Source organism: Hemiscyllium ocellatum, chromosome 4 (genome assembly GCF_020745735.1).
Source record: "Hemiscyllium ocellatum isolate sHemOce1 chromosome 4, sHemOce1.pat.X.cur, whole genome shotgun sequence".
Lineage (NCBI taxonomy): Eukaryota > Metazoa > Chordata > Chondrichthyes > Orectolobiformes > Hemiscylliidae > Hemiscyllium > Hemiscyllium ocellatum.
The window spans coordinates 100327828-100351381 of record NC_083404.1 but is presented as its reverse complement, the minus strand read 5'-3'; the positions used below and the strand labels follow the sequence as shown (position 1 = coordinate 100351381).

At 40.5% G+C, this 23554-nt stretch overlaps 1 protein-coding gene across 2 annotated transcripts in view; it reads left to right on the top strand.

Moving 5' to 3' along the window:
* Positions 1-8207: 8207 nt before the first annotated feature.
* Positions 8208-23554, top strand: part of cdh17 (cadherin 17, LI cadherin (liver-intestine)) — a 95629-nt gene continuing 80282 nt past the window's right edge. Inside the window, exons 1-2 of one of the 2 annotated variants that reach the window (XM_060823667.1) lie at positions 8208-8319; positions 12412-12481. In XM_060823667.1, the coding sequence (XP_060679650.1) occupies positions 12425-12481 (57 nt within the window). In that variant the 5' untranslated portion in view covers positions 8208-8319; positions 12412-12424. Of the gene's footprint in view, positions 8320-8349; positions 8460-12411; positions 12482-23554 lie in introns of those variants that run through there. The other variant, XM_060823666.1, reaches the window with a different exon arrangement.

Sequence of the window (23554 nt, the reverse complement as noted above, 5' to 3'; positions counted from 1 at the left end):
CCTGACAGTCATAAAATTCACAAAAGAAGAGGAGAACAGCAACAGACTCCCATTCTGAGACGTGACAGTTGAACGTTCAGTTAACGGAGAACCTCAAGCCAGCATCTGCAGTAAAACAACAAACACAGACTAAATACTTAACTTCAGAAGTAGTCATCCCAAAACCCATAAATAGAGCTGCATCATATTTTAACATGCTACATCACACTGCAGCGCCCAAGAATGACAAACAGCACAAGAAAAATATCTTGCAACGCTTTCAGAAAAATGGGTACCCAATAAACACAATCCACCGATTCCTCAGAAACAAACCCAAACAAGCAGACACAATGCAACCAAAAACTATAGTCACATTATCTTACATCAAAGACATATCAGAAATGACTTCCAGATTACTCAGACCCCTTGGCACCATAGTAACCACAAACCTACCAACACAGTGACTAATGAACCTAAAGGATCTATTAGATACCACCAGCAAAACTAATGTCATTTACAAAATACCATGCAAGAACTGTTAAAAAAAAACAAGCTACATTGGACAAACAGTAAAAAATGAGGTCTGCAGATGCTGGAGATCACAGCTGCAAATGTGTTGCTGGTCAAAGCACAGCAGGTTAGGCAGCATCTCAGGAATAGAGAATTCGACGTTTCGAGCATAAGCCCTTCATCAGGAATAAGAGAGAGAGAGCCAAGCAGGCTGAGATAAAAGGTAGGGAGGAGGGACTAGGGGGAGGGGCGATGGAGGTGGGATAGGTGGAAGGAGGTCAAGGTGAGGGTGATAGGCCGGAGTGGGGTGGGGGCGGAGAGGTCAGGAAGAGGATTGCAGGTTAGGAGGGCGGTGCTGAGTTGAGGGAACCGACTGAGACAAGGTGGGGGGAGGGGAAATGAGGAAGCTGGAGAAATCTGAATTCATACCTTGTGGTTGGAGGGTTCCCAGGCGGAAGATGAGGCGCTCCTCCTCCAGCCGTCGTGTAGTTGTGTTCTGCCGGTGGAGGAGTCCAAGGACCTGCATGTCCTCGGTGGAGTGGGAGGGGGAGTTAAAGTGTTGAGCCACGGGGTGATTGGGTTGGTTGGTTCGGGCGGCCCAGAGGTGTTCTCTGAAGCGTTCCGCAAGTAAGCGGCCTGTCTCACCAATATAGAGGAGGCCACATCGGGTGCAGCGGATGCAATAGATGATGTGTGTGGAGGTACAGGTGAACTTGTGGCGGATATGGAAGGATCCCTTGGGGCCTTGGAGGGAAGTGAGTGTGGAGGTGTGGGCGCAAGTTTTACATTTCCTGCGGTTGCAGGGGAAGGTGCCGGGGGTGGAGGTTGGGTTGGTGGGGGGTGTGGATCTGACAAGGGAGTCACGAAGGGAGTGGTCCTTGCGGAACGCTGATAGGGGAGGGGAGGGAAATATATCCTTGGTGGTGGGGTCCGTTTGGAGGTGGCGGAAATGGCGGCGGATAATACGTTGTATGCGCAGGTTGGTGGGGTGGTAAGTGAGAACCAGTGGGGTTCTGTCTTGGTGGCGGTTGGAGGAGCGGGGCTCAAGGGCGGAGGAGCGGGAAGTGGAGGAGATGCGGTGGAGAGCATCGTCGATCACGTCTGGGGGGAATCTGCGGTCCTTGAAGAAGGAGGCCATCTGGGCTGTGCGGTGTTGGAATTGGTCCTCCTGGGAGCAGATGCGGCGGAGACGAAGGAATTGGGAATATGGGATGGCGTTTTTACAGGGGGCAGGGTGGGAGGAGGTGTAGTCTAGGTAGCTGTGGGAGTCAGTCGGTTTATAATAGATGTCTGTGTTGAGTCGGTCGCCCGAGATAGAAATGGAAAGGTCTAGGAAGGGGAGGGTGGAGTCTGAGACAGTCCAGGTGAATTTCAGGTCGGGATGGAAGGTGTTAGTAAAGTTGATGAACTGTTCAACCTCCTCGTGGGAGCACGAGGCAGCGCCGATACAGTCATCGATGTAGCGGAGGAAAAGGTGGGGGGTGGTGCCAGTGTAGTTGCGGAAGATGGACTGTTCCACATATCCTACGAAGAGGCAGGCATAGCTGGGGCCCATGCGGGTGCTCATGGCAACTCCTTTAGTTTGGAGGAAGTGGGAGGATTGAAAAGAGAAGTTATTCAGGGTGAGGACCAGTTCAGTCAGTCGAAGGAGGGTGTCAGTGGAAGGGTACTGGTTGGTGCGGCGGGAAAGGAAGAAGCGGAGGGCTTTGAGTCCTTCGTGATGGGGGATGGAGGTGTACAGGGACTGGATGTCCATAGTGAAAATAAGGCGTTGGGGACCGGGGAAGCGAAAATCCTGGAGGAGGTGGAGAGCGTGGGTGGTGTCTCGAACGTAGGTGGGGAGTTCTTGGACTAAAGGGGACAGGACCGTGTCGAGGTATTGGGAGATGAGTTCGGTGGGGCAGGAGCAGGCTGAGACAATGGGTCGGCCGGGGCAGGCAGGTTTGTGGATTTTGGGCAGGAGGTAGAAACGGGCGGTGCGGGGTTGTGGGACTATGAGGTTGGAGGCGGTGGATGGGAGATCCCCTGAGGTGATGAGTCCTGGATGGTCTGGGAGATGATGGTTTGGTGGTGGGAGGTGGGGTCGTGGTCAAGGGGGCGATAAGAGGAGGCGTCCGCGAGCTGGCGTTTGGCTTCAGCGGTGTACAGGTCAGTGCGCCAAACTACTACCGCGCCTCCCTTGTCTGCAGGTTTGATGGTGAGGTTGGGATTGGAGCGGAGGGAGTGGAGGGCTGCACGTTCTGAGGGTGAGAGGTTGGAGTGGGTGAGAGGGGTGGACAGGTTGAGTCGGTTGATGTCACGGCGGCAGTTGGCTATAAAGAGGTCGAGGGCGGGTAGGAGGCCAGCACGGGGTGTCCAGGTGGATGGGGTGTGTTGGAGGCGGGAGAAGGGGTCGTCAGAGGGTGGGCGGGAGTCTTGGTTGTGAAAGTAGGCGCGGAGGCGAAGGCGGCGGAAGAATTGTTCAATATCTCGCCGCGTGTTGAACTCATTAATCCGAGGGCGTAGGGGAACGAAGGTGAGGCCCCTGCTGAGGACTGATCTTTCATCCTCAGAGAGGGGGAGATCTGGAGGGATAGTGAAGATCCGGCAAGGCTGGGAGCTAGGACCTGGTGTGGGACTGGAGCTGGAGCTGGAGCTGGGGGCGGGGTTAGGGGCGGGGACAGAGATCGAAGTAGGGGCGGAGTTAGACGTGGTGACGTTGATCGACGTGGGGGCGGGGTCATGCGTCGTGACGGAAATAAGCGTGGGGGCGGGGTTACGTGAAGCGACGGGAGATGGCGTGGGGGCGGGGTTATGGGCGGGGTTATGCGTAGTGACGGAAGACGGCGTGGGGGCGGGGAAACCTGAGGATTTGTGCTCCTGCAGGTTAGTGATGTCAGTGGGGGCGGAAGTGGCTGCGTCGACGGCAACCGGAGGGGCGGAAATGGTTGCGGCGACGGAGGAGTGGTGGTCATTCCCGGTGGCTGCGTGGGTCGCGGGTCCGTCGGCGATCGTGGAAGCGGTTGTGTGTGTGGTGGTCACCGGGGCAGTTGTTGGGGCGGCGATCGCGGGGGCTCCGAGGTCGGTGGGGGCGGAAGTGACGTCACGGTCACCCCTCCATCGCCCCTCCCCCTAGTCCCTCCTCCCTACCTTTTATCTCAGCCTGCTTGGCTCTCTCTCTCTTATTCCTGATGAAGGGCTTATGCTCGAAACGTCGAATTCTCTATTCCTGAGATGCTGCCTAACCTGCTGTGCTTTGACCAGCAACACATTTGCAGCTACATTGGACAAACAAGCAGGCAACTTGCCATCAGGATACATCAACACCAACAAGCCACCAAAATAATGACCCACCATCACTAGTTTCCATAGATACAGACAAAGAAGGACACCACTTTGACTGGGACAACACACACATCCTAGGACAGGTGAAACAAAGATACAAATGAGAATACTCAGAGGCATGGCATTCCAACCAGAGCTCCATTAATAATCACATCAACTTAGACCTCATCTACCTTCCCTTGAAAAAATGAAATGACATCACGCACATTAAGAAACCAAGACCTATAAATATATGAGATATATTCTCATAACTTCACTGGAGACTCTCACTGATGAAGTTACCTAGTCATAGTAACGAAATGTCTGCAAACAAACCTTCCAGTTCAGTGAGCTAAATTACATACTTAGTAGCAATGTAAATTTATTCATATTTTTATCATATATATGCAGGAGATGTCTCTGAATCAAGCTCAGGGACACTCTTTCATTTCCGGCTCAAAAAAAATGATTACATATTTTTGTGTCAAGATGTTTACATGCAGCTTCGGTATAAATTATGTACCATGTCAATTATTTACTTGTTGGCTCCCAATTTTGTTTTTCATGTTTCCACCAGACCCTCTGTTTCCCTGTTCCCACACAATGCTAATCTGATTTCACAGTCTATCTTCCACATTCTGTATTCCTATACATAGCTAACCTATGGTCTAGGGTCATGTGGCATGACCATCTTGCCCAACACAAATAACAGCTGCTCCTTCATTAACTGCTGATTATTCCCTTTCTGTGTTTCTGAGGTTGAATTGCCTATGTTGCACTATCTATTTCCTCAGATGAATTCTAAGCCCAACTCCTTGCTTTCTTAGCCTACTCACGTCCAAGCTTATTCTCTACTGTGTTCTGTTTTTTTACAGTATTCCATTCTTTTCCATATGGTTTTCCCCTTTTACTCTCTCCTATCCTCCTTACCCTTTTCCAGCCACCATTTTCAACACTCTGGGATGTAGACTAGATCCTAGGGATTTAACTTTCAGTTCTATTAATTTTTCCAGTACAATCTTGATCATTTTGCTAATTTCCTTCAACTATTTAATCTCGCAGGACACTTGGATTCTAGTTCTGAGAGGTTTCTGGTATCTTCTTCAGTGAAAACAGGCACAAAGTAATTATTTAACTTCTCTGCACAGTTCTCCACTTCCCATTACATATTCACCTGATACTGCCTGTGACGGATTCATATTTGTCTTAGCGAAGTCATTCATTTTAATATACCTATAGAAGCTTTTTACAACCGGTTTTGAGTCTTTTGCAAGATTGTTTTAATCTTCCATTCTCCCTTTTCTTATCAGTTTCCTGGTCCTCCTTTGCCGTGTTCTAAAAGCCTCCTAATCCAAGCGAATTACTGCTATTGCAGCCACTTTTACAGGCCTGAATAGGTGAAGGCGAAATAGAGAAACAAAATACAGTGGTGACCCTGGAATCCGAGCGCCCTATTGTTCGAACAAACGGGAATCCGAACAATTCTTTTGAGAAAATTTTGCCCCAAAATCCGAACACATTTTCAGAATCTGAACACCATGTACTGTTCAGGTTGCACATTGTTCGTTCAGTTCATCCCCGGAAGTAGTCGTGAAAGCATCTCTCGTGTGTCCATCACTAGTTTATCTCATGATTTGTGCTGTTCTTTTTAATTATCACCGTTGTGCATTCACCATTGCAACCAAGAAGAGCAGTGAAGCAACAAAGTGCATTCACCATTAGTACTCCTCACTAAGGTAAATGAAGTTATTTTCATGTTAGTACATTTATTTCTTGCTTTTATCAAAAGTGTCTGGGAAATGTTTTTTTTTGGGTCCAGAAATGGATTAATTCACTTTCCATTATTTCTTATAGGAAAATAGTTTCGGAATCCAAACTCTTCAGAATCTGAACAGCCTCCTGGAACGAATTAAATTTGGATTCCGAGGTGCCAGTGTAATTATAAAGGATTGGTGAGATAAGGAGAAAATGGTTCTGTTCTGCTGAAAGCAAGACCAGCATGATTCAAACAAGACATGGCTGGGAAGGGAGTTGGTGGGAGCTTGTAATGAAAAATTGTTCATGACCTTTATTTGTTTGTCCACAGATGCTGCCTGTTCTGCTGAGTTTCTCCAGCATTTCCTCTTTTCATTTCCGATTTCTAGCATCTGCAGAATTTTTGCTTTGATGTGATGAGTGGAGTCTCATTGTTTTACAACTTACATCAATGATTGAATAACAGAAGTGAAGGCATGGAGTAAAATTCATGTGCAATCAAAGATAGCTAGTAAGGTATGCTGTGAAGTCATCAGACATGGATTGGTTGAGAGGGTGGGCAAACATCTGGCAGAGTGATTATAACATAGAAAATGTGAAGTTCTTCACAATGCCTGGAAGAATAAAAGCATGGGCATCACTTAAATGAAGAACAAAGGGACCTACGTGTCACAAAGGTTAGAATGCAGATACATGCATGTAATCACAGCATTGTTGTGGTGCAGAAGTAGGCCATTCAGCCCATTGTGCCTGTATTGATTCTATTCCCCAGTGGCAATCTACAGCCTTTTGTTCATAGCCCTGCACATCACTTCTACCCAAATAATCATCCAATGTTCTCTTGAATGCCTCAATTGAATCTGCCTCAAGGTTATAGATTCCCCTGACTTTGCCTGTAATGGACCTAATTTTGATTTAGCTAGTTGTTTCTTTTTTATACATCTAAAGAAACTTTTACAGTCTATTTTTATGTTTTTTGCTAGATTACTGCAATCAAGAAGATTGATGATATTATTCTTTATTATGAAAGAAATTGAGGATGTTATGCTTCAGCTATGTATTACATTCGCCAACAACACATCTTGAATGCTGTGTACATTTTAGTCTCCTCTTTTTTTAAAGAAAGATGTAAATGTATTGGAAATGTTTCAGAGGAGGTTCATTACATTGATATCTGGAATGAGTGGGCTGTTGAATGAAAATAGATTGGACAGACTGGGCTTGTTTCCACCAAAGTTTAGAAAATTGAGTGTTGATTTGATTTAAATGTATGATATTCTGAATGATTTTAGCAAGGTGAACAGTAAAAGGAGAACTAGGAGACATTATCTTTTGCTCTGAGAGTTGTTCAGCTTTGGAACTCTGCCTCAGAAGGTCATGGAGGTGGGGTCAATTTGTATTTTTAAGGGAGTGTTGGATAGATACTTATTAGATAAGGGAATCAAAGGTTATTGGGAGTAGATGTAATATGAAATTTTAAACGTAAACAGATCAGCCATAATTATATTGAATGGTAGAGCAGGTTTGAAGAGTCAAATGTCCTACCTTTGATCCAATTTGATAGGTTCATATGTTCAAATCCCACTACAACAGGTGGTGACATTTGAATTCAATGAATAAATCTGGAAGATAAAACAAATTTCAGTTAAGGTGACTATCAATTATTGTAAACAAATATCTGGTTCACTAATGTCTTTTAGAGAAGCAAGTGCCATCATCTTTACCCGGTTGGGCCCACTCATAGATCGACACCAACAGTAATGTTTAATGCCTAACCACCCTCTGAAATGGCCCACAATGTTACTCAGCTCAAGGCATTTAAGATTGGGCAACAAGAGTGGGTCTTACCAGTGCAGCTCACATCACACAAAAGAATAAAGACATTAAAAAATTGGAGAAATATAGCATACCACATGTTTTGACATTTATGCTCAAAGTGGACCGATCAGAAAGCTTCACTACCTTGAGGTCACTTACAGAGCACTAACTGGCCAACAACTGATCCAAGATTCTCTTCACGCAGTAACCTGATGAAAAAGCCATCTTCCAGTCTTCAATTTGACATTATAAAGTATAATTAAGATAGATTAAAATTTTCATTCCTTTTCCACTCAGTCCCACTCCTAGAGATACTTTCAGCTCAACAACATTCCATTAAGATCGAGCAGCACGTTTTCTTCAACAGAACGTTTGTTACTTCCTATCTAACTCAGACACCCAATAACTACCCATCAGGTAGGCCCAGGATGATGACTCAGGTGCCTGCCCAAAGTATTTTGGCTTTGCAGATCCCAGGATTTCAGACTAAGAAGGGACATTGACAGTTGGAATGGAGGCATCTCATTGCAACTGAAGCTGCCCACTCTAACCAAGACTACTGCTGATACTGAATGCAATGGTTTTTATTAACAGTCAATAGGTAGGATACTATGTTTTAAAAAGATTAAAGCAAGCTAAATTATTTTTCTAAAAATGAAATGGGAAGATTTTCCACTGAAAAGAAAATAAACTGGCTTATTTGAAAAGAAAACTGGCTTGCTCATCTTGGGAGTAAATGGGCAGTGCATATTGTGCAACAGTGTAGAGTTGGAAATTGTTAAGCAGAACAGAAATTCAAATGATTATAGCAAAGGGGTGTGTCTTGATAGTTTTACTGTGGGGTTTGACAAAACTGTAGACTGCTGTTTCTGCACCTTTGTACATCACCGAAACCATTTGAAGGAGGGATCTTTCCACTTTATTTGTTAAAGTACACCAATTGTACTTTATCAGGTATGGATTGAGCAAATCATTAGCTGCAATAAAGTGACGGTTAACGTTTGCCAACGCCTATTTTGTATCAGGTTTTATTTTGTTACGATCAGTCTCTGAACCACAGGAAATATAGCAAAAGTGAACAATCTGATTGACAGGTAACTGAATATTTACTTTATAAGTTGCAGCTGCTGTTTGTGTGTAGCTTGAAGATTTAAGATTTAAAGTAAGGTAGCGATCAAACTTACAGAGAAGCACAACCTTTTAGCAAGGTGAAGACTTTTCAAAAGGGCATAGTTCTTGGTTAATGTTATGCAATTGACAGTTGATGGCAAGCATAGTCTACAACCTAACATATGTAGAAAAGTTTCTGTTTTGGATTTAAGCAACATGTCTTAAAATAACTTTATTTAATAGTGTGGAAGCATACTGCAAAATGTAATCATTTCACCAATTTGTCTCAGTGATATCTTCAATAATCTGTGTATGAAGAAAATCAGCTCCATACAGTCTTGTGACCAATTTGTATTTTTGTTCAGGTGCTGATTGAAGTTTTCTTTATCCAATTGCTGATTGAGGGGCTGTTTTGAAAGAAAAAGAATTGTTAACCAGCTCTTGTTAATGTAAAAATGGTGACTGTCTCAGGTTGTTATTGAGACCCACCCGATTAATACTGTCTGTTACAATCAGGTCCAACAGGTTTGTAGAAACTTGTTTGCTATGTTTCTGTATGGATTCTTATAAAACATGCATTTATAAATGATGACAGCCTCTACTGCTCTTGTATATCAAGAACCATTCTTTATTATCATAGTAAATGTAAAATTTGAATTTTTAGAAAGGTTGCTATGCTTTTTAGGTGTTTAAAAAAACAAATAAGCCTGGTTATTTTTCTGTATGGTATTGTATGGCAAAAATAAACAGGTTACTATCTCCTGTAAAATAGCAGATGGAGGAGATTGTACAAACATTGAACACAAAGCTAATCCGTGTTTGGACAATATCGCAGCATAATTTCCAAGCTACAGATTATTTGAAATGGTATAGTTTCTGTGCTTTTAATCGCTGTTTTTAAATGTCTTTCAAAAAAGCCCTGAGTTTAAACATTAAGCAGATTTTCAGGAATTTGTTAGTTCCATTTGCGTGTAAAATATTGCCAACAAAAATAGGATTGATTTCATGAAAAAGAAATAAAGTATGGCTTAACATCTAGTAATGATTAACTTCAGCAATGCATAGGCCTCTGAAAAAGACAGTGCAGGTGGAGGTGACATAATCTTTGTTTTTTTTTGTGGATTGAGTGCAGAGCTGCTACAGTCAGAGAGTTCTTGATTTTGGTACGTTGTCAGGAAAAGACAATAAAAAAGTGAAGAGACTTTTGGTTGAAAGAATCCAAGTTATTGGTCTCTATAAAAGCAAATCATTTCATAAATTCTAGCCATTTCATAAGTCAATTTGCAAAGAGAGAAAAGTAAGCTTCCTCCCATCGCAGATTTAAATATGGAGCTTCAATCCCACCCAAAGAAACCAACATGAGGCTATCCTCATTATATAACACTGCATAGTAATTTAAGGAGCAGTATTCATAATGATTCCTCCAAACTGTCATTGCTATTGGGAATTCATGAACATCAAGATGTCTAAAGAAAAGGAGGAAAACTAATTGTAGAAATTAAAAGATGAAAATAAAACGGGTTTTCTATTATTTATTTTCCAAAATCTAATCCTAACAAAATATATACCCATCTGTTATGCTTAAACCCAGATAATGTTGAAACATTCAAATGTGACATTACTTTTGTTTGCATGTGTGTACTTTTGAATATACCTCGCTGCTACCATGTTTATGCAGATCGAATTGAAAAATTAAGGCGTTGGGCAATAATCCTATCTTTGTCTGATTGGTATACACAGGAATCTGTTATTGTCATTCAGTTAGGTTTAATTGAAGAGGCAAATTCTACTTTTGTTAGGAGGCCCTGCCAGTAGATCCTGCTTACCTATGGCATGACTACCAGTGTTGTGTCCTGTTGCATGATGGTATCTTGCATAGTGCTGCGGAATCCATACCACAAAAGTGAATTCTGGCTGACTGCTTTCCTTGCTTGTGATGAAATAGCTAGGCGTTACAAGGCAAGTACTTTAATGATGTCCTAGCAAACAGAAGTGAAAGAAGGTCAAGCAATTTACAGAGAGCGATGGTTCCTTGAAATAGGGTTTCAACTTTTAACACAATGCTAGTTGTTTACTATATCTGATACCAATGTTAAACATAATATATTTGTGTGTTAATTTACTGTTTTCAATAGTAAATCAAACATTGGGAATAAAATATAAATGAAATTCTGGAGTTGATGGGAATGTGAGGCCTGAAGATATATTGGTCTATAAGTTCAGTGAACAACTATTTGCAGTAGCTAACTTGCACACTAACTCCCAAACATGGCAGAAGTGAAATATGTGCACATATTTTACTGGAACTTATAAGGTTCTGAGGGGACTTGATAGGGTGGAAACCAGATGGATATTTTCCCTTGTGAGGAGACTAGAACTCGGAACACAGTTGAGGAGATCTGCCTTATAAGAGAAAAAGACGATGAGGATAACTTTTCTTCTATTAAATAATTGTTGGTTTGTAGCACTTTTCTTTCCAAAGAGAGGAGTGGATGCCGGCCATTACATTTTCTCAAGACAGAGTTGGATAGATTTTTGATAGAAGCAAAGGGTTATGATAGAGAGACAGCACAGTGCTGTTGCAATCACAGCCAAATAAGCCATGGTCTTATTGACTGACAGACCATGCTCGAAGGACTGAGTAGCCGATTTCTGCTCCTAAGTCTATGTTGCACTATCCACCACATTGGGAAAGGACAAAGAAATGACATGCTTTATTCACACCTGAAGCAAACTTCTTGCCTTTTGCACATATTGAGGTCTTGTCTCTAGAGTCAGTTTACCATGAAGCAACCAGTGGTTGGAGCTCGCATCACTGGCTGGGGATCAATCCATTCAAATCACCTGTCAGTCAAGAAAGATCGAGCTGATTGTAGAGCCTTTCCCAATTGCAGGTCTATTGAATCCCCTATCAACTTCAGAAAGTGCCCCTGTCATTTTACAGATCCCCATTTCCAGTTTAAATTTGATCAGGGCCTGAATCCCAGCCTGAAACCTTAGACCAACTCACCTGAATTCCATCAGCTGTAGCCTGATATTGTCTTACTGTTTTCCTCTAAGATTGCTTTAATTCTAACATAAAGCCCTGAACCTCAAATAATTATGGGGTTAAAGCTTCACCATTCAGACATTAGGAATACTCCTTGTCTCAAGCATGTGCCCAAAAATTGGAACAGCCAAATTTCAGGACCTTGACTCTTTCCATCTCTTTTTTATGTCTCTCTACTTATGCTTCACCTGCATAACTGACTTATTAGTCCACATTGCCATCTGTTGAACCCAAATGCCAGTCTTATTTTATAAGATAAGATCTAATTCTAATTTATTTCTACAATTGCTTCAGATGTAAGTTTGCGCCCATGCCCATCTCTACTTTAAATGGCAGAGTCTTTGGCCTCATGACATCCTCATGCTTCACATCTCTTCTTAAATGTTTCGACTTGTATCTCTGTCCATCTTCAAAAGCCTTTCATTATCTCTAACCTTTCCTCTTGTAACATTGTTTATCCCCAAAGCAGCTTCTGTACATGTTTGTTCACCTCTCAGTTGTAAGGCATTTTGTATACATGAGGAGTTATATTTAAGTTCTATATTGCTTAATATGATTTGTAGTTTAATAATAGGTTAGACATGCTTTCTTTAGCACCTGGCTGGTAATCTGGCAGGATAATTATATACTCTTTGCAGAACATTCTTGATTTCCTTTCCATTTATTTCAGTGGAATGACAATCAGGTTAATTTTATGAAGAGGCTGTGATCCATCCTATCAGATGGAAATGGAAACCTTCCCCAATATTTTTTCAAGCAGTGAAATACTAGCCAAAAAATCCTATATATAAAATGATTGAAATTTTCCTGATGGAAAATGGAAAGTTCTTTTACCACGCAATTGTTGCAATTAACAATTTTGTTATTAATTTGTATCCATGTTACAGATACTCAGACATCATGAAGGCATCCAGTCACCAAAACAACGATAAACTGTTGTTGCTTATTCTCGCAGTGGTAAGTTTTCATGCTGTGTCAATTTTATTTTATAATTTATATTATTAATGAACAATTAAAGATGTCTTTATGTGGGTTGAATTGTACAGTTGATTGGCAGAATGATTTTCATTGAGTGTAAGTGAAGTTAAGTATGAGTTGTTCTAATGTTCTCAGGATCTTATTAACAAAGTGAGATGGCCAATGCCCTGCTTCTGATCCTCTCGTGAATGTTTCTTGCACAAATATTTACCAAATTATCTTTTGCCACACCTTCAATGCTGGGAGACAGGAACAGATTGCTTAACTGGAATTTGAGTTTAGAGACAGATCTCTTTGTTCAGTTACAGGAAGGCGGCAACAGAGAAACAGTTTGCCTGAGGGAATAATTTAAAATTTCAGCAGTTTAACAACTGGCAGTAGAAATATCTTATAGGACCACCAGCTACAAGTTGACACTAATTCCATTTTAAGACTGCTTACATCACTTTTAATTGTGCTTAATGAAGCAAGGGCCAGTAGGCACTTTATTAAGCATTGAACTTCTTGGAAGAAAATTATCGGAAACCTTGCTGCGCAGTTGAAGCTGGAAGCTTACATACATTTGCCGTACAAAAAAAAAGTTTCAAAAGAGGTGACACCTCTGATAAACAATTTGACCGATACACCTATTACATTCAGAAACAAGTCTTTGCAAGGGGCTTTTTTACAAATTAATATTAATAATAAATTAAATAAAGATAAAACAATTAGTCAATGAATGAAACAGGAGGACAGATATTAATAGAACGGTACAGTCTTGAGCCTATCAAGGAACTGGTTATTTTGTATCTGATAATGCGTGATAAGACAAGATTAATTAAAGCCTTCATAGTAATGAATCCTCTAGGCAAGAGTGATCCTAGCTGAAAACTTTGCATTCTGTTTGGGAGTGAGAAATGCAAATGCCTTAAACTTAAATAAAATAAATTTTAAGGGTATGAAGATAGAGTTTGCTAAAGAGTACTGGGAAAATAGTTTAAAAGGGAAGATCACAGTGCAGCACATGGTAGACATTTAAGGAAATATTTCTAACCCTCAAAACCATATATCCCATCAAGGAAGAAAGACTCTACCTGAAGGAGAGACCATTGACCTAAATAGGTTAAGGGTGGTGTCAAATTGGAAGAAACAGTTATAAAAATTAATAGTAGCCCAGAAGATTGGGAAAGTTTAGAATCCAGCGAAGGATGTCTTAAAAAAGAAGTGAAGAGGGAGTGCTTGAATATGAGAGAAAATGATCAAGAAAAAGAAACAGTCAGTAAATTCTTCTCCAAGCTAAAAAGAATTGAGAATAGCTAAACATTCCTTAAAGTTCCTGAAACTGTGGAGTTTATAATGAGAAATGAAGGAAAGGCTGAGAGTTTGAATGAGTTTGAGTTTCACAGAAGAAGTTATAAAACACAGTCAGAAGTAGGAGAAAATTAAGAGGCAAAATGGATGAACTTCGAACAATCATTTGCACTAAAGAATAACATAATAGGTAAACTAATGGAAATTAAAGCTAACATGCCCCTGATGGCCTACACTGTAGGATGTTCAAATAAAAGATAGGGTACACATTAGCTGTAACCTTCCAACATTTCAGAGGTTCTGGGAAAGTCTCAATGTATTGAAAAGCAGCAAAATGTAAAGCTGCTGTTAAAAAGAAGGAAGAGATAAAATGTAAGCCAGTTAGTCTAAAGTCTGTCTTTGGGAAAATGCTCAATAACATTCTGAACAAGTTCGTACCAAGACAATTAAAAAATACAACCAGGCAATATCAACATTGTTTTGTGAAAGGAAAATAGTGTTTGACAAACTTATTTGACTCTTTAAGGATTTGACAAACAGGGATAATAATGAGGAGGTAGACACTGAGAAAGATGGGGAAACTCATCAGTCAGGCAGCAGGCAGTAGCTGTGCATAGGGAAACAGAGTTAGTCTTTCAAGTTCAAAACTCAGAAAGAGGGTCATTTTCAGGATGGTGGACTATGACAGTGTTGGGGCCTCCATTATTAGTGATCCCTTAACTACTCACTGAGTGAAAGCATTTTTTCTTCCATTGGCTTTGATTCATTTGCACATCACTTTAAGCAAAGTAAAAATGAAGGTTTTGATGCCACTACCACAATATAGAGTGGATATATTAGTATGAAGTTCAGGTCAGACCTGCAATCGCTAATTTGAAAATTTCCATCATGATCACTGAGAGAAATACGTCGTAAGAACTTGTATGATTGGTGACAAATTGAGGGGATGGCCTAGTGGCATTATTGCTGAATTATTAATCCAGAGACCTGGGCAATATTTTAGGGACCTGATTTTGAATCCACTAAAAATAGTGAAATAAGAACCAGAGATGACTATAAAACTGATGTCATTTGCTAGAAAAAAAAACCATCGGCTTAGCTAATGTCCCTTGAAGGAAACTGTCATCCTTACCCTGCCTGGATTATATATGACTCCAGACCCATAAGCAATGTTGTTGACTCTCATCGGCCCTCTGGATGGGCATTAAATGATGGCCTAGCCAGCGATGCCCTCTTCCCATGAATGAATATTAAAAAAACATGGGCAACGCAATAATCATGGTGACTTCAATCTACATATGGACTGGATTAAACAAATGAGAACTAAAATTGTGGAGGATAAGTTTCTGGAATATGTTTTGTTTGGTTTTCCAGAGGAGCACCTTGAGGAACTGACTGGAAGGCAGGATATTTTAGACTATTTTTAAGTTCTGGAAAAAAGCAAGTATTGTAAAAGAATCTTTAGAGTTGAATGGCACAATGTGATAGAATTTTATATTATGTATAAAAGAGACGTAGTTCACTCTGAAGCAAGGATGTAAAATTTGATGAAGGGAAATTCTGAAGGCATGAGACACAATTGACTGAGCTGAATTGGGAGAATTAATTAAAAGGCATGATTTGTGTATAGGCAATTAGCAGTCTTTAAATAATTACATGGCTTACAGCAACTGTACATTCCTTTGAGGTACAAAAATTCAAAAAGATCAGTTATCAGTAACTGACAAAGGAAGTTGAGATTTGCATAATATTTAAAAATTAAGTGGTCAGAAATAGTAAATAATCTGAGGATTAGGAAGTATTTTTAAATACTGCAAATGACAACCTTGGAAAAGAAAAGGGAAGTGAGAATAGGACAGCAATGAGGTTTAACAAAACAACATTAAAACTGATTTTTAAAACTTTTGCATGTGCGCAGAACGGAAATGTTGACTAAGACAAATGGGGAGTCCATTTCAGGCAGTGTCAGGAGAGTTTAGAATACCAATTGATCTCTAAACAGTAATTCCATCTCACACTTAGGGCTTGAAGCTAAGATGTGAAGGTGAGCATGGGTGTGAATGTTCAATAATATTGAGAAATTAAAAATGCAATGAAGAAAATGAATTAAACTGCAATGTATGGAAGCAATGCACACACAACTATATTCATGATTTGGAGATGCCGGTGTTGGACTGAGGTGTACAAAGTTAAAAATCACACAACACCAGGTTATAGTCCAACAGGTTTAATTGGAAGCTCACTAGTTTTTAGAGTGACGTTCCTTCATCAGGTGATTCATCAATTACCTGATGAAGGAGCATCGCTCCGAAAGCTAGTGTGCTTCCAATTAAACCTATTGGACTACAACCTGGTGTTGTGTGATTTTTAGCTATATTCACCTAACTATTGCATCACAAAGGTACTCATTACCTCTAAAGTACTTTGAAGTGTCCTGATATGTGAAAAGCAATACATAAATGCAGATCTTTATCAAGTTATTTGAAGAATGTGGGAGTTGAAGCATGCTAAACAATGTACTGCTTAAAACAAAAAAAATTCTAAACAGTTTCTAAAGATATGGAAACTAAGTCAGAGACAATGTCAATTAATTGTAGGACAATAACAGAGAGATGAGTCAAATTAGGTGGGCAGTTGACAAACCTTTAGCAAACATTCTAATAGATTTTCCACCTGTTCATAAATCCAGTATTTGATAAAATGCCTAATGACCATAAATGGAAAATATAACTGCAATAAAGGTTTGGACTACCAGTCCTCAAGAAAGAAGTTTCAAATTTTTGAAAAGTTTGGCTACTGAGTAAGAAGGAACAATAATACAGTTTGATTTAATTCTGGCATTATGTTTGAGGAATGAAACAATGAGGACTAATGTAGATAAATCAAAATGTTTAACAGTGAAAATATTGAGTTTTGGGGAGAAATTTCAAATCAACAACAGGAATTGGGAGGGTGGTGATTTCAACTTAGTCAGGTGACTTACCCACCAATGCCCCTCTACCACCATTACACCACCACCACCACCACCCCCTCCAGATCCTGTGAGCTTCACTTTTAACCAGTTTTCACCTTCTGAGTGGGTGACTAAAGCATATACCTGAAGCAATACACATTTTTCTTTTCATATGAGGATCAGGGTACAATGATGTCAGGGGTTTTGATTACAATTTTAACTCCAGACTGAGAGAGGAAGCCATTACAGTTTGTCCTGCCATTCGAAATCAAATAATAAACTAATGGCAGACTCAGGCATTAATTTAATAGCTTCCCTTTGTGATGGCAGGGGGAGCTACCTAGGTCGTCTTAAGATTTTCAAATGTTTGTGGGGACAAAAGAGGATTGGATGCACTTTGCAAATAATATTTCCAGATGTCATGCCTATGTCCCAACATTAGCAATACAATACAATGCAATACAATTCAAACGGAAAACCAAGAGTTGACACATTGGAATCTGTTCATCCTCAGATTAAGCTCCATGAGGAGATTGTACATGAGACAGGAAGGATGAGAAGGCAATTTTCAATTTGTGAATACATTGTTTATGTTGAAAAAGTTTAGAACCAGAGGATTTTGTTCCATATTGAATGCCAAATCTCACAATTAGTCATTTGGGCGCTCTCGCCTCACTTTGAAGGTGCTGCCTTTCTCTTCTGCAAAGCAGCAACATCAGCCTTTCTGTTGCTCCCACTCCCCCTACCCCATAATGCTCAGTACCACTAACTGCCAGCTCAATTAGAGCATTTACCATTTAAAACTGTATCCCATCAGCAATGCAGATGTTGTGTCGGATTGGGACCCAGGGTTTTCGAATCGAACTGAAAAGTCAAGCCCCGAGTCCCCACATTTTCCTGGAAACTACTGGACACTCATAAAATTACCTCTATTTCTCTGCAGGGTCTTTGCATCCTCCTCATAACTTGCTTTCTTGTCGAGCTTCATATTATCAGAAGACATGGATACAATACAATTGGTCACATTATCCAGATCAAGGGGGCATTGGATGATTATTTGGATACAATTGATGTGCAAGGATATGGGGAAAAGGAAGGAGATTGGCAATAGGTAGTAGAACAAATGCAGACAAGATGAGCCAAATGGCCTCTCTTGCACTGTCGCAATTCTGTGAAGGATTGTTATGTACTTCTTTTTCAGAAGTACAGTACTGGGGCATGAGGCCTTAATTGCCTAATGGACAGCAAATTATAAATTAATGAAAGCAGAACCAAAAAAGACAGATAGGATATTTATTAGAGTGGATTAATATGCCATACACAATGCCAGTCCTTGTAAAATGCTCAAGTAGGAAATACAGAAAATGCTTGAAATACTCAGCAGATCTGGCGACATCTGTGGAAAGAGAAACAGTTAACATTTGAGTTAAATATGATTCTTCGGTTGAGCACTCAGCCAAATCTTGATTAAGGAGCGGTTGAGTGAGCACCTTCTTCTTGAAGTGGTTCCAACCTCAGTTTCATAGCAACCAACTCCATCTTTCTCCTTGGCAACAATCTGGGGTTAAGCCTCATTGCTTGTAACCTTGGTGTCACATGTGATCCGGAGGTGAGCTTCTGACCTTATATCCGTGCCTATTTCCATCTTTGTAACATTGCCCAACCTCCTGTTGTCCCAGTTCATCTGCAGCTGAAACCCTCATACCTGCAGACTATTCCAATGCACTTCTACTTGCTTGCCACATTCTACCCTATGGGAATTTGAGGTCATTCAAAATTCAGCTCTCTTTCTTTCTTAACTCACTCATTTCATTCCCCTACTGCCCCAATACCAGTAGGAGCAAAATACTGCAGGTGCTGGAATCTGTATTGAAAACAACAAATGTTGGAGATCACAGCAGCTCAGACACCATCCCTGAGAGAGAGCAAGCTAATATTTCGAGTCTAAATAGAGTCATAGAGTCATAGAATTGTACAGCATGGAAACAGACCTTTCTGTTTAACTGGCTCATGCCAATCAGATATCCTAAATTAATCTAGTCCCATTTGCCAACACTTGGCCCATATCCCTCTAAACCCTTCCTATTCATATACCCATCCAGATGCCTTTTAAATGCTCTAATTATACCAGCTTCCACAACTTCCTTTGGTAGCTCATTTTACACGTGCATCACCCTCTGCATGAAAAAGTTACCCTTATATCCCTTTTAAATCTTTCTTCTCTCACTTTAAACTTATGCCCTCTAGTTTTGGCCTCCCAAACCCTGGGGAAAAGACCTTGGCTAGTCAATCTATCCATGCCACTCATGATTTTACAAACCTCTATAAGGTCACCACTCAGTCTCCGACGCTCCAGGAAAAATAGATCCAGTGTATTCAACCTATCCCTACAGCTCAAACCCTCCAACTTCAGCCACATCCTTGTAAATCCTTTCTGAATCCTTTCAAGTTTCACACCATCCTTTCTATAACAGGGAGACCAGAATTGCATACAGTATTCCAAAACTGGCCTAATGAATGTCATGTACAGTCACAACATGACCTCCCAACTCCTATACTCAGTGCTCTGACCAATAAAGACAAGGTTATCAAATGCCTTCTTTGCTATACTGTCTATTTGCATCTCTACTTTCAAGGAACAATGAACTTGCACTCCAAGGTCTCTTTGTTCAGCAACACTCCACAGGACCTTGCTATTAAGTGTATAAGTCCTGCCCTGTTTTGCTTTTCCAAGATGCAGCACCTCACGTTTATCTAAATTAAACTCCAGCTGCCACTCCTTGGCCTATTGGGCCATCTGGTCAAGATCTGGTCATATTCTGAGGTAACCTCCAATTTTGATGTCTTCTGCAAACCTACTAACTATACCTCCTATGTTCACATCTAAATTATTTATACAAATAACAAAAAGCAGTAGATCCAGCACCAATCCTTGTGACACACTGCTGGTTACAGGTCTCCAGTCTGAAAAACCACCCTCCACCATCACCCTTTGTCTTCTACCTTCACACTAGTTTTGTGTTCAAAAGGATAATTCTCCCTGTATTCAGTGAGATCTAACCTTGCTAACCAGTCTCCCACAGGGAACCTTGTAGAATGTCTTACTGAAGTCAATAGAGATCACATACACTGCTCTGGTCTCATCAATCTCTTCATTATTTCTTCAAAAAACTGAATGAAGTTAGTGATTTTCCATGCACAAAGTCATGTAAACTGTCCATATTCAGTCCTTGCCTTTCCAAAAACGTGTAAATCCTCTCCCTCAAGATTCCCTCTAACAACTTGCCTACCACCGATGTCAGGCTGACTGACTTCCCTGGCTTTTCTTAAATCGTGGCACTAGTTTAGCCAACCTCCAGTCTCCCTGCACCTCGCCTGTGGCTATTGATGATACAAATATCTCAGCAAGGGGCCCAGGATCACTTCCTTCCCACAGAGTTCTAGGGTACACCAGGTGACTCTTCATCAGAGCTGAAGTGCAGTGTGGACTCAAAACATTAGCTTGCTGTCTCTCCATGGATGCTGTTTGACCCGCTGTGTTCTCCAGCATTTCTTGTTTTCAGCTTTATACCAGTTCCTTGTAAATAAATTGACACTATCATTGACATCTTGGAGTTTCATGCTCCAGGCAACACCTTATGTTGCACAACTGACACATTAAGCAGCATGAAGTATCATTGATCAGTGTTATTTAAAATGATCTTTTAATGATATTTATTGCTCATTGATTTATTTCTCCACTGTTGGTGCAATCCTATAACAGGTGATCTCCATCATATTTTACTTGCTCATGGTATGTAGTAAACAAACTAAAATTAACATAGACTAAACATTACTAAACACAACTAATACACTAAAGACAAGATAAAATGTACTTCTCCAATGACTAACTTAACTGAAACATGTTCAGTTTATGCTCCCTTTAAGGATTAAGTTCCAAATTTCTGCCAGCTTTTCAGTAGGCCCCATTCTCCCTGCCACATTGGGATGAGTTTCCCAATACTCTCTGAAAGGCTAAATGGCCTCCTCTGCCATATCACATCTGTGATTTTGTCTGAAGTAAGGAGGCCAAAGTTGTACATTGTACACAACAAAGCCCAGTCCAGTTGCAATAAGATTTGCCTAGGTTTGTATTTCATTCAGCTTATACAAACAGGCAAGTTTCCATTTGGCTTCCTAATTACTTGCTGTATTGTGTGCAAACATTTTGTGACATAGGTACAAGGACTCTCAAATTGTTCTGTACTGCAGCATCCTGCAACTTCTTTCCATTTAAATTATGTTGAGCATTTTACTCTTCCTCACAAACTGGCAAACCTCACATCTTCCCACATAATACCCCATCTGTTAATTTTTTGCCTTGTCCCTCAACAAATCAATATCCCTTTTCAGACTCTTCAGCCTCAATGTTTGCCAGAACTCACTGAACCATCAGAAAATATAAAGAGTCTAAGCCCTGCCCTTGCATCCAGAATTTCTAATTTCCACTAAGGCGAGATTGTCAGATGGGCTTATTTTGGGTTTGCCCCATTCCTCGAGACAGCTAGCTAATTAAGTGACCATCTGTCTCCACTGAAATTGGATTTTGAAGTCCCAAGTGTCTGGAACACTGTGTGGAAGCTAGACCAGAGAAGAGCAGGGGTTTATCCTCAGTTTATTTCTTTTGAATATCCAGGATACCCTTTTGGAGAGTTGAGGAATGCCTAAAAATAATTCACCTGAATAATTTACAGGCATTAGAATTAGGGAGAGGGATCATTTGGTAGGATGACCATCAGGTGTACTCTAGGAGAGGGGCAGGGGAGTGAAACAGAGCTCCTTTGGGTGATTTTTAGGTCTCCTTTGAGACTGTTAGCTGTGGAGAAGATTATACAGAAAGCAAGCATACATTGCTTGGTACTATTTAACATTACAAAGGGTACAACAGGTGTCAACATGTTAAGAAGTATCATGAGTATCTACAAATGTAAAGACTTGTCAAGAATTGTCTACATAGTGTTAACAAGTGTCAATCTGTCAAGAGGTGTCAGGGCCTTCCAAAATGTTGTAAAAACTATATATACTTCATTGGAGCCTGGAAAATGAAAGCTTCAATAATTTGCTGTGTTGCAGAGAATATACTTTTTTTTAACCAACTCAAAGGAAAAAAATGGAAGTGTGTGGTTACATAAAGTCATGTAACTTTTGAAGAAGCTAGATTTTATTCTCCTATCAGACTGAGAGGGCACATCGTTCCTTTGGGTTAAAAACTACCTAGTTACCATTGTTATCGTTAAGTTGTGGAAAGGAAATTGCACTCAGATTTCCAAAAAGCCTACAAGCCAAGAAAAGTCTCCCTGTCTCTCTGTAAGTGGGAAAACAAAGCACTAAAAGACTTTCAAAGTTCGTAATTAAAGAAAAATCTAATTCCAATTGACCAGCTACCAAATTGAAGACTTCTTCTGTTAACAATAATGTGCTATCGTGAAAAGCCAAAAGAGCTATGAGGAGGGTGCTCATTCCACCCTTGTGATTTAAACTCTTGGCCCACAGAATCTGCATATCCTTTTTGAATATATTTTCTATCTATGGTATCTGCAGAACTACTTGTCATGTCCATTCACTTCTTGAATTAATTTCTTCTGACTCTGCACATCCAACTTGGCCTTTGTATCACCTTCACAACTTACCTCCCTGCTTGGATTTGTATGACCATCAAAATTGGCTACAATGTAGTTGCTTCCTTCACCTAAATCATTAAGATAGCTTAGAATAGTTGTGGCCCCAAAATTGACCCCTACGACACACCATTACTTACAGGTAGGCAATCTGAAAATGATGCATTTATCTGGACTTACTATTTCCTGCTGGTTGGGCAATATCTATTCTTACTCCTATATCAACACCACGACCATAACCTCCTGTATAGAAACCTTTTATGTGGCACTTAGCAAATAACATTTGGAAAATCAAATAGACTACACCCACTGGTTTCCTTTGATTCTATGCTGTTTGTTCTATCCTTATCAGGCTTGATTTTTCCTTCACAAAACTACGTTGAAACTGTCTGATTGTACAATGATTTTCTAAATGTCCTGCTCTATCTCATTAACAATATTCTAGCATTTTCTCAATGGCAAAGATATTATTTTAAATGTTCTGTATTTTCCTGATTTATGTCTCCATCCTTTCTTTATTAGTGGTGTTACATCTGCACTTTTTAAATCTACTGAAATCTTTCCAGAATCTCAGGAATTTCAGAAGCTTTCAACGAATGCATCCATTACCTTAACAATCAGTGCCACTAAGACCCTAGAATGCAAGCAATTGGATCCAGGGGACTTGCCAACATTTAAGACTATAAGACCATTAGACATAGGAGTAGAAAGTAGGCCATTCAGCCAATCAAGTCTCCTCTGCCATTCAATCATGGCTGATAGGCTTTTCATCCCCCTTTTCCCACTTTCTCCCTGTAACCTTTGATCCCCTTGGCCATCAAAAACCTATCTTCTCTGTTTTAAATATACTCAATGACTTGGCCTCCAGTCTTCTGTGGTGATGAATTACACAGATTTACCAGTCTCTGCCTAAAGGTGTTTCTCCTTATGTTTGTTCTAAAAGATCTTCCCTTTACTCTAAGGCTGTGCACTCATGTTCTCATCTCTCCTGCCAAAGGAAACATCTTCCTAATGTCCACGCTGTCCAGGCTGTTAAATATTCTGAAAGCTTCAATAAGATCCCCCTTCATCCTTCTAAACTCCATCAAATATAGTCCCAGATTCCTCATATAAGACTTTAATTCCTGGGATCATTCTCGTGAACCTCCTCTG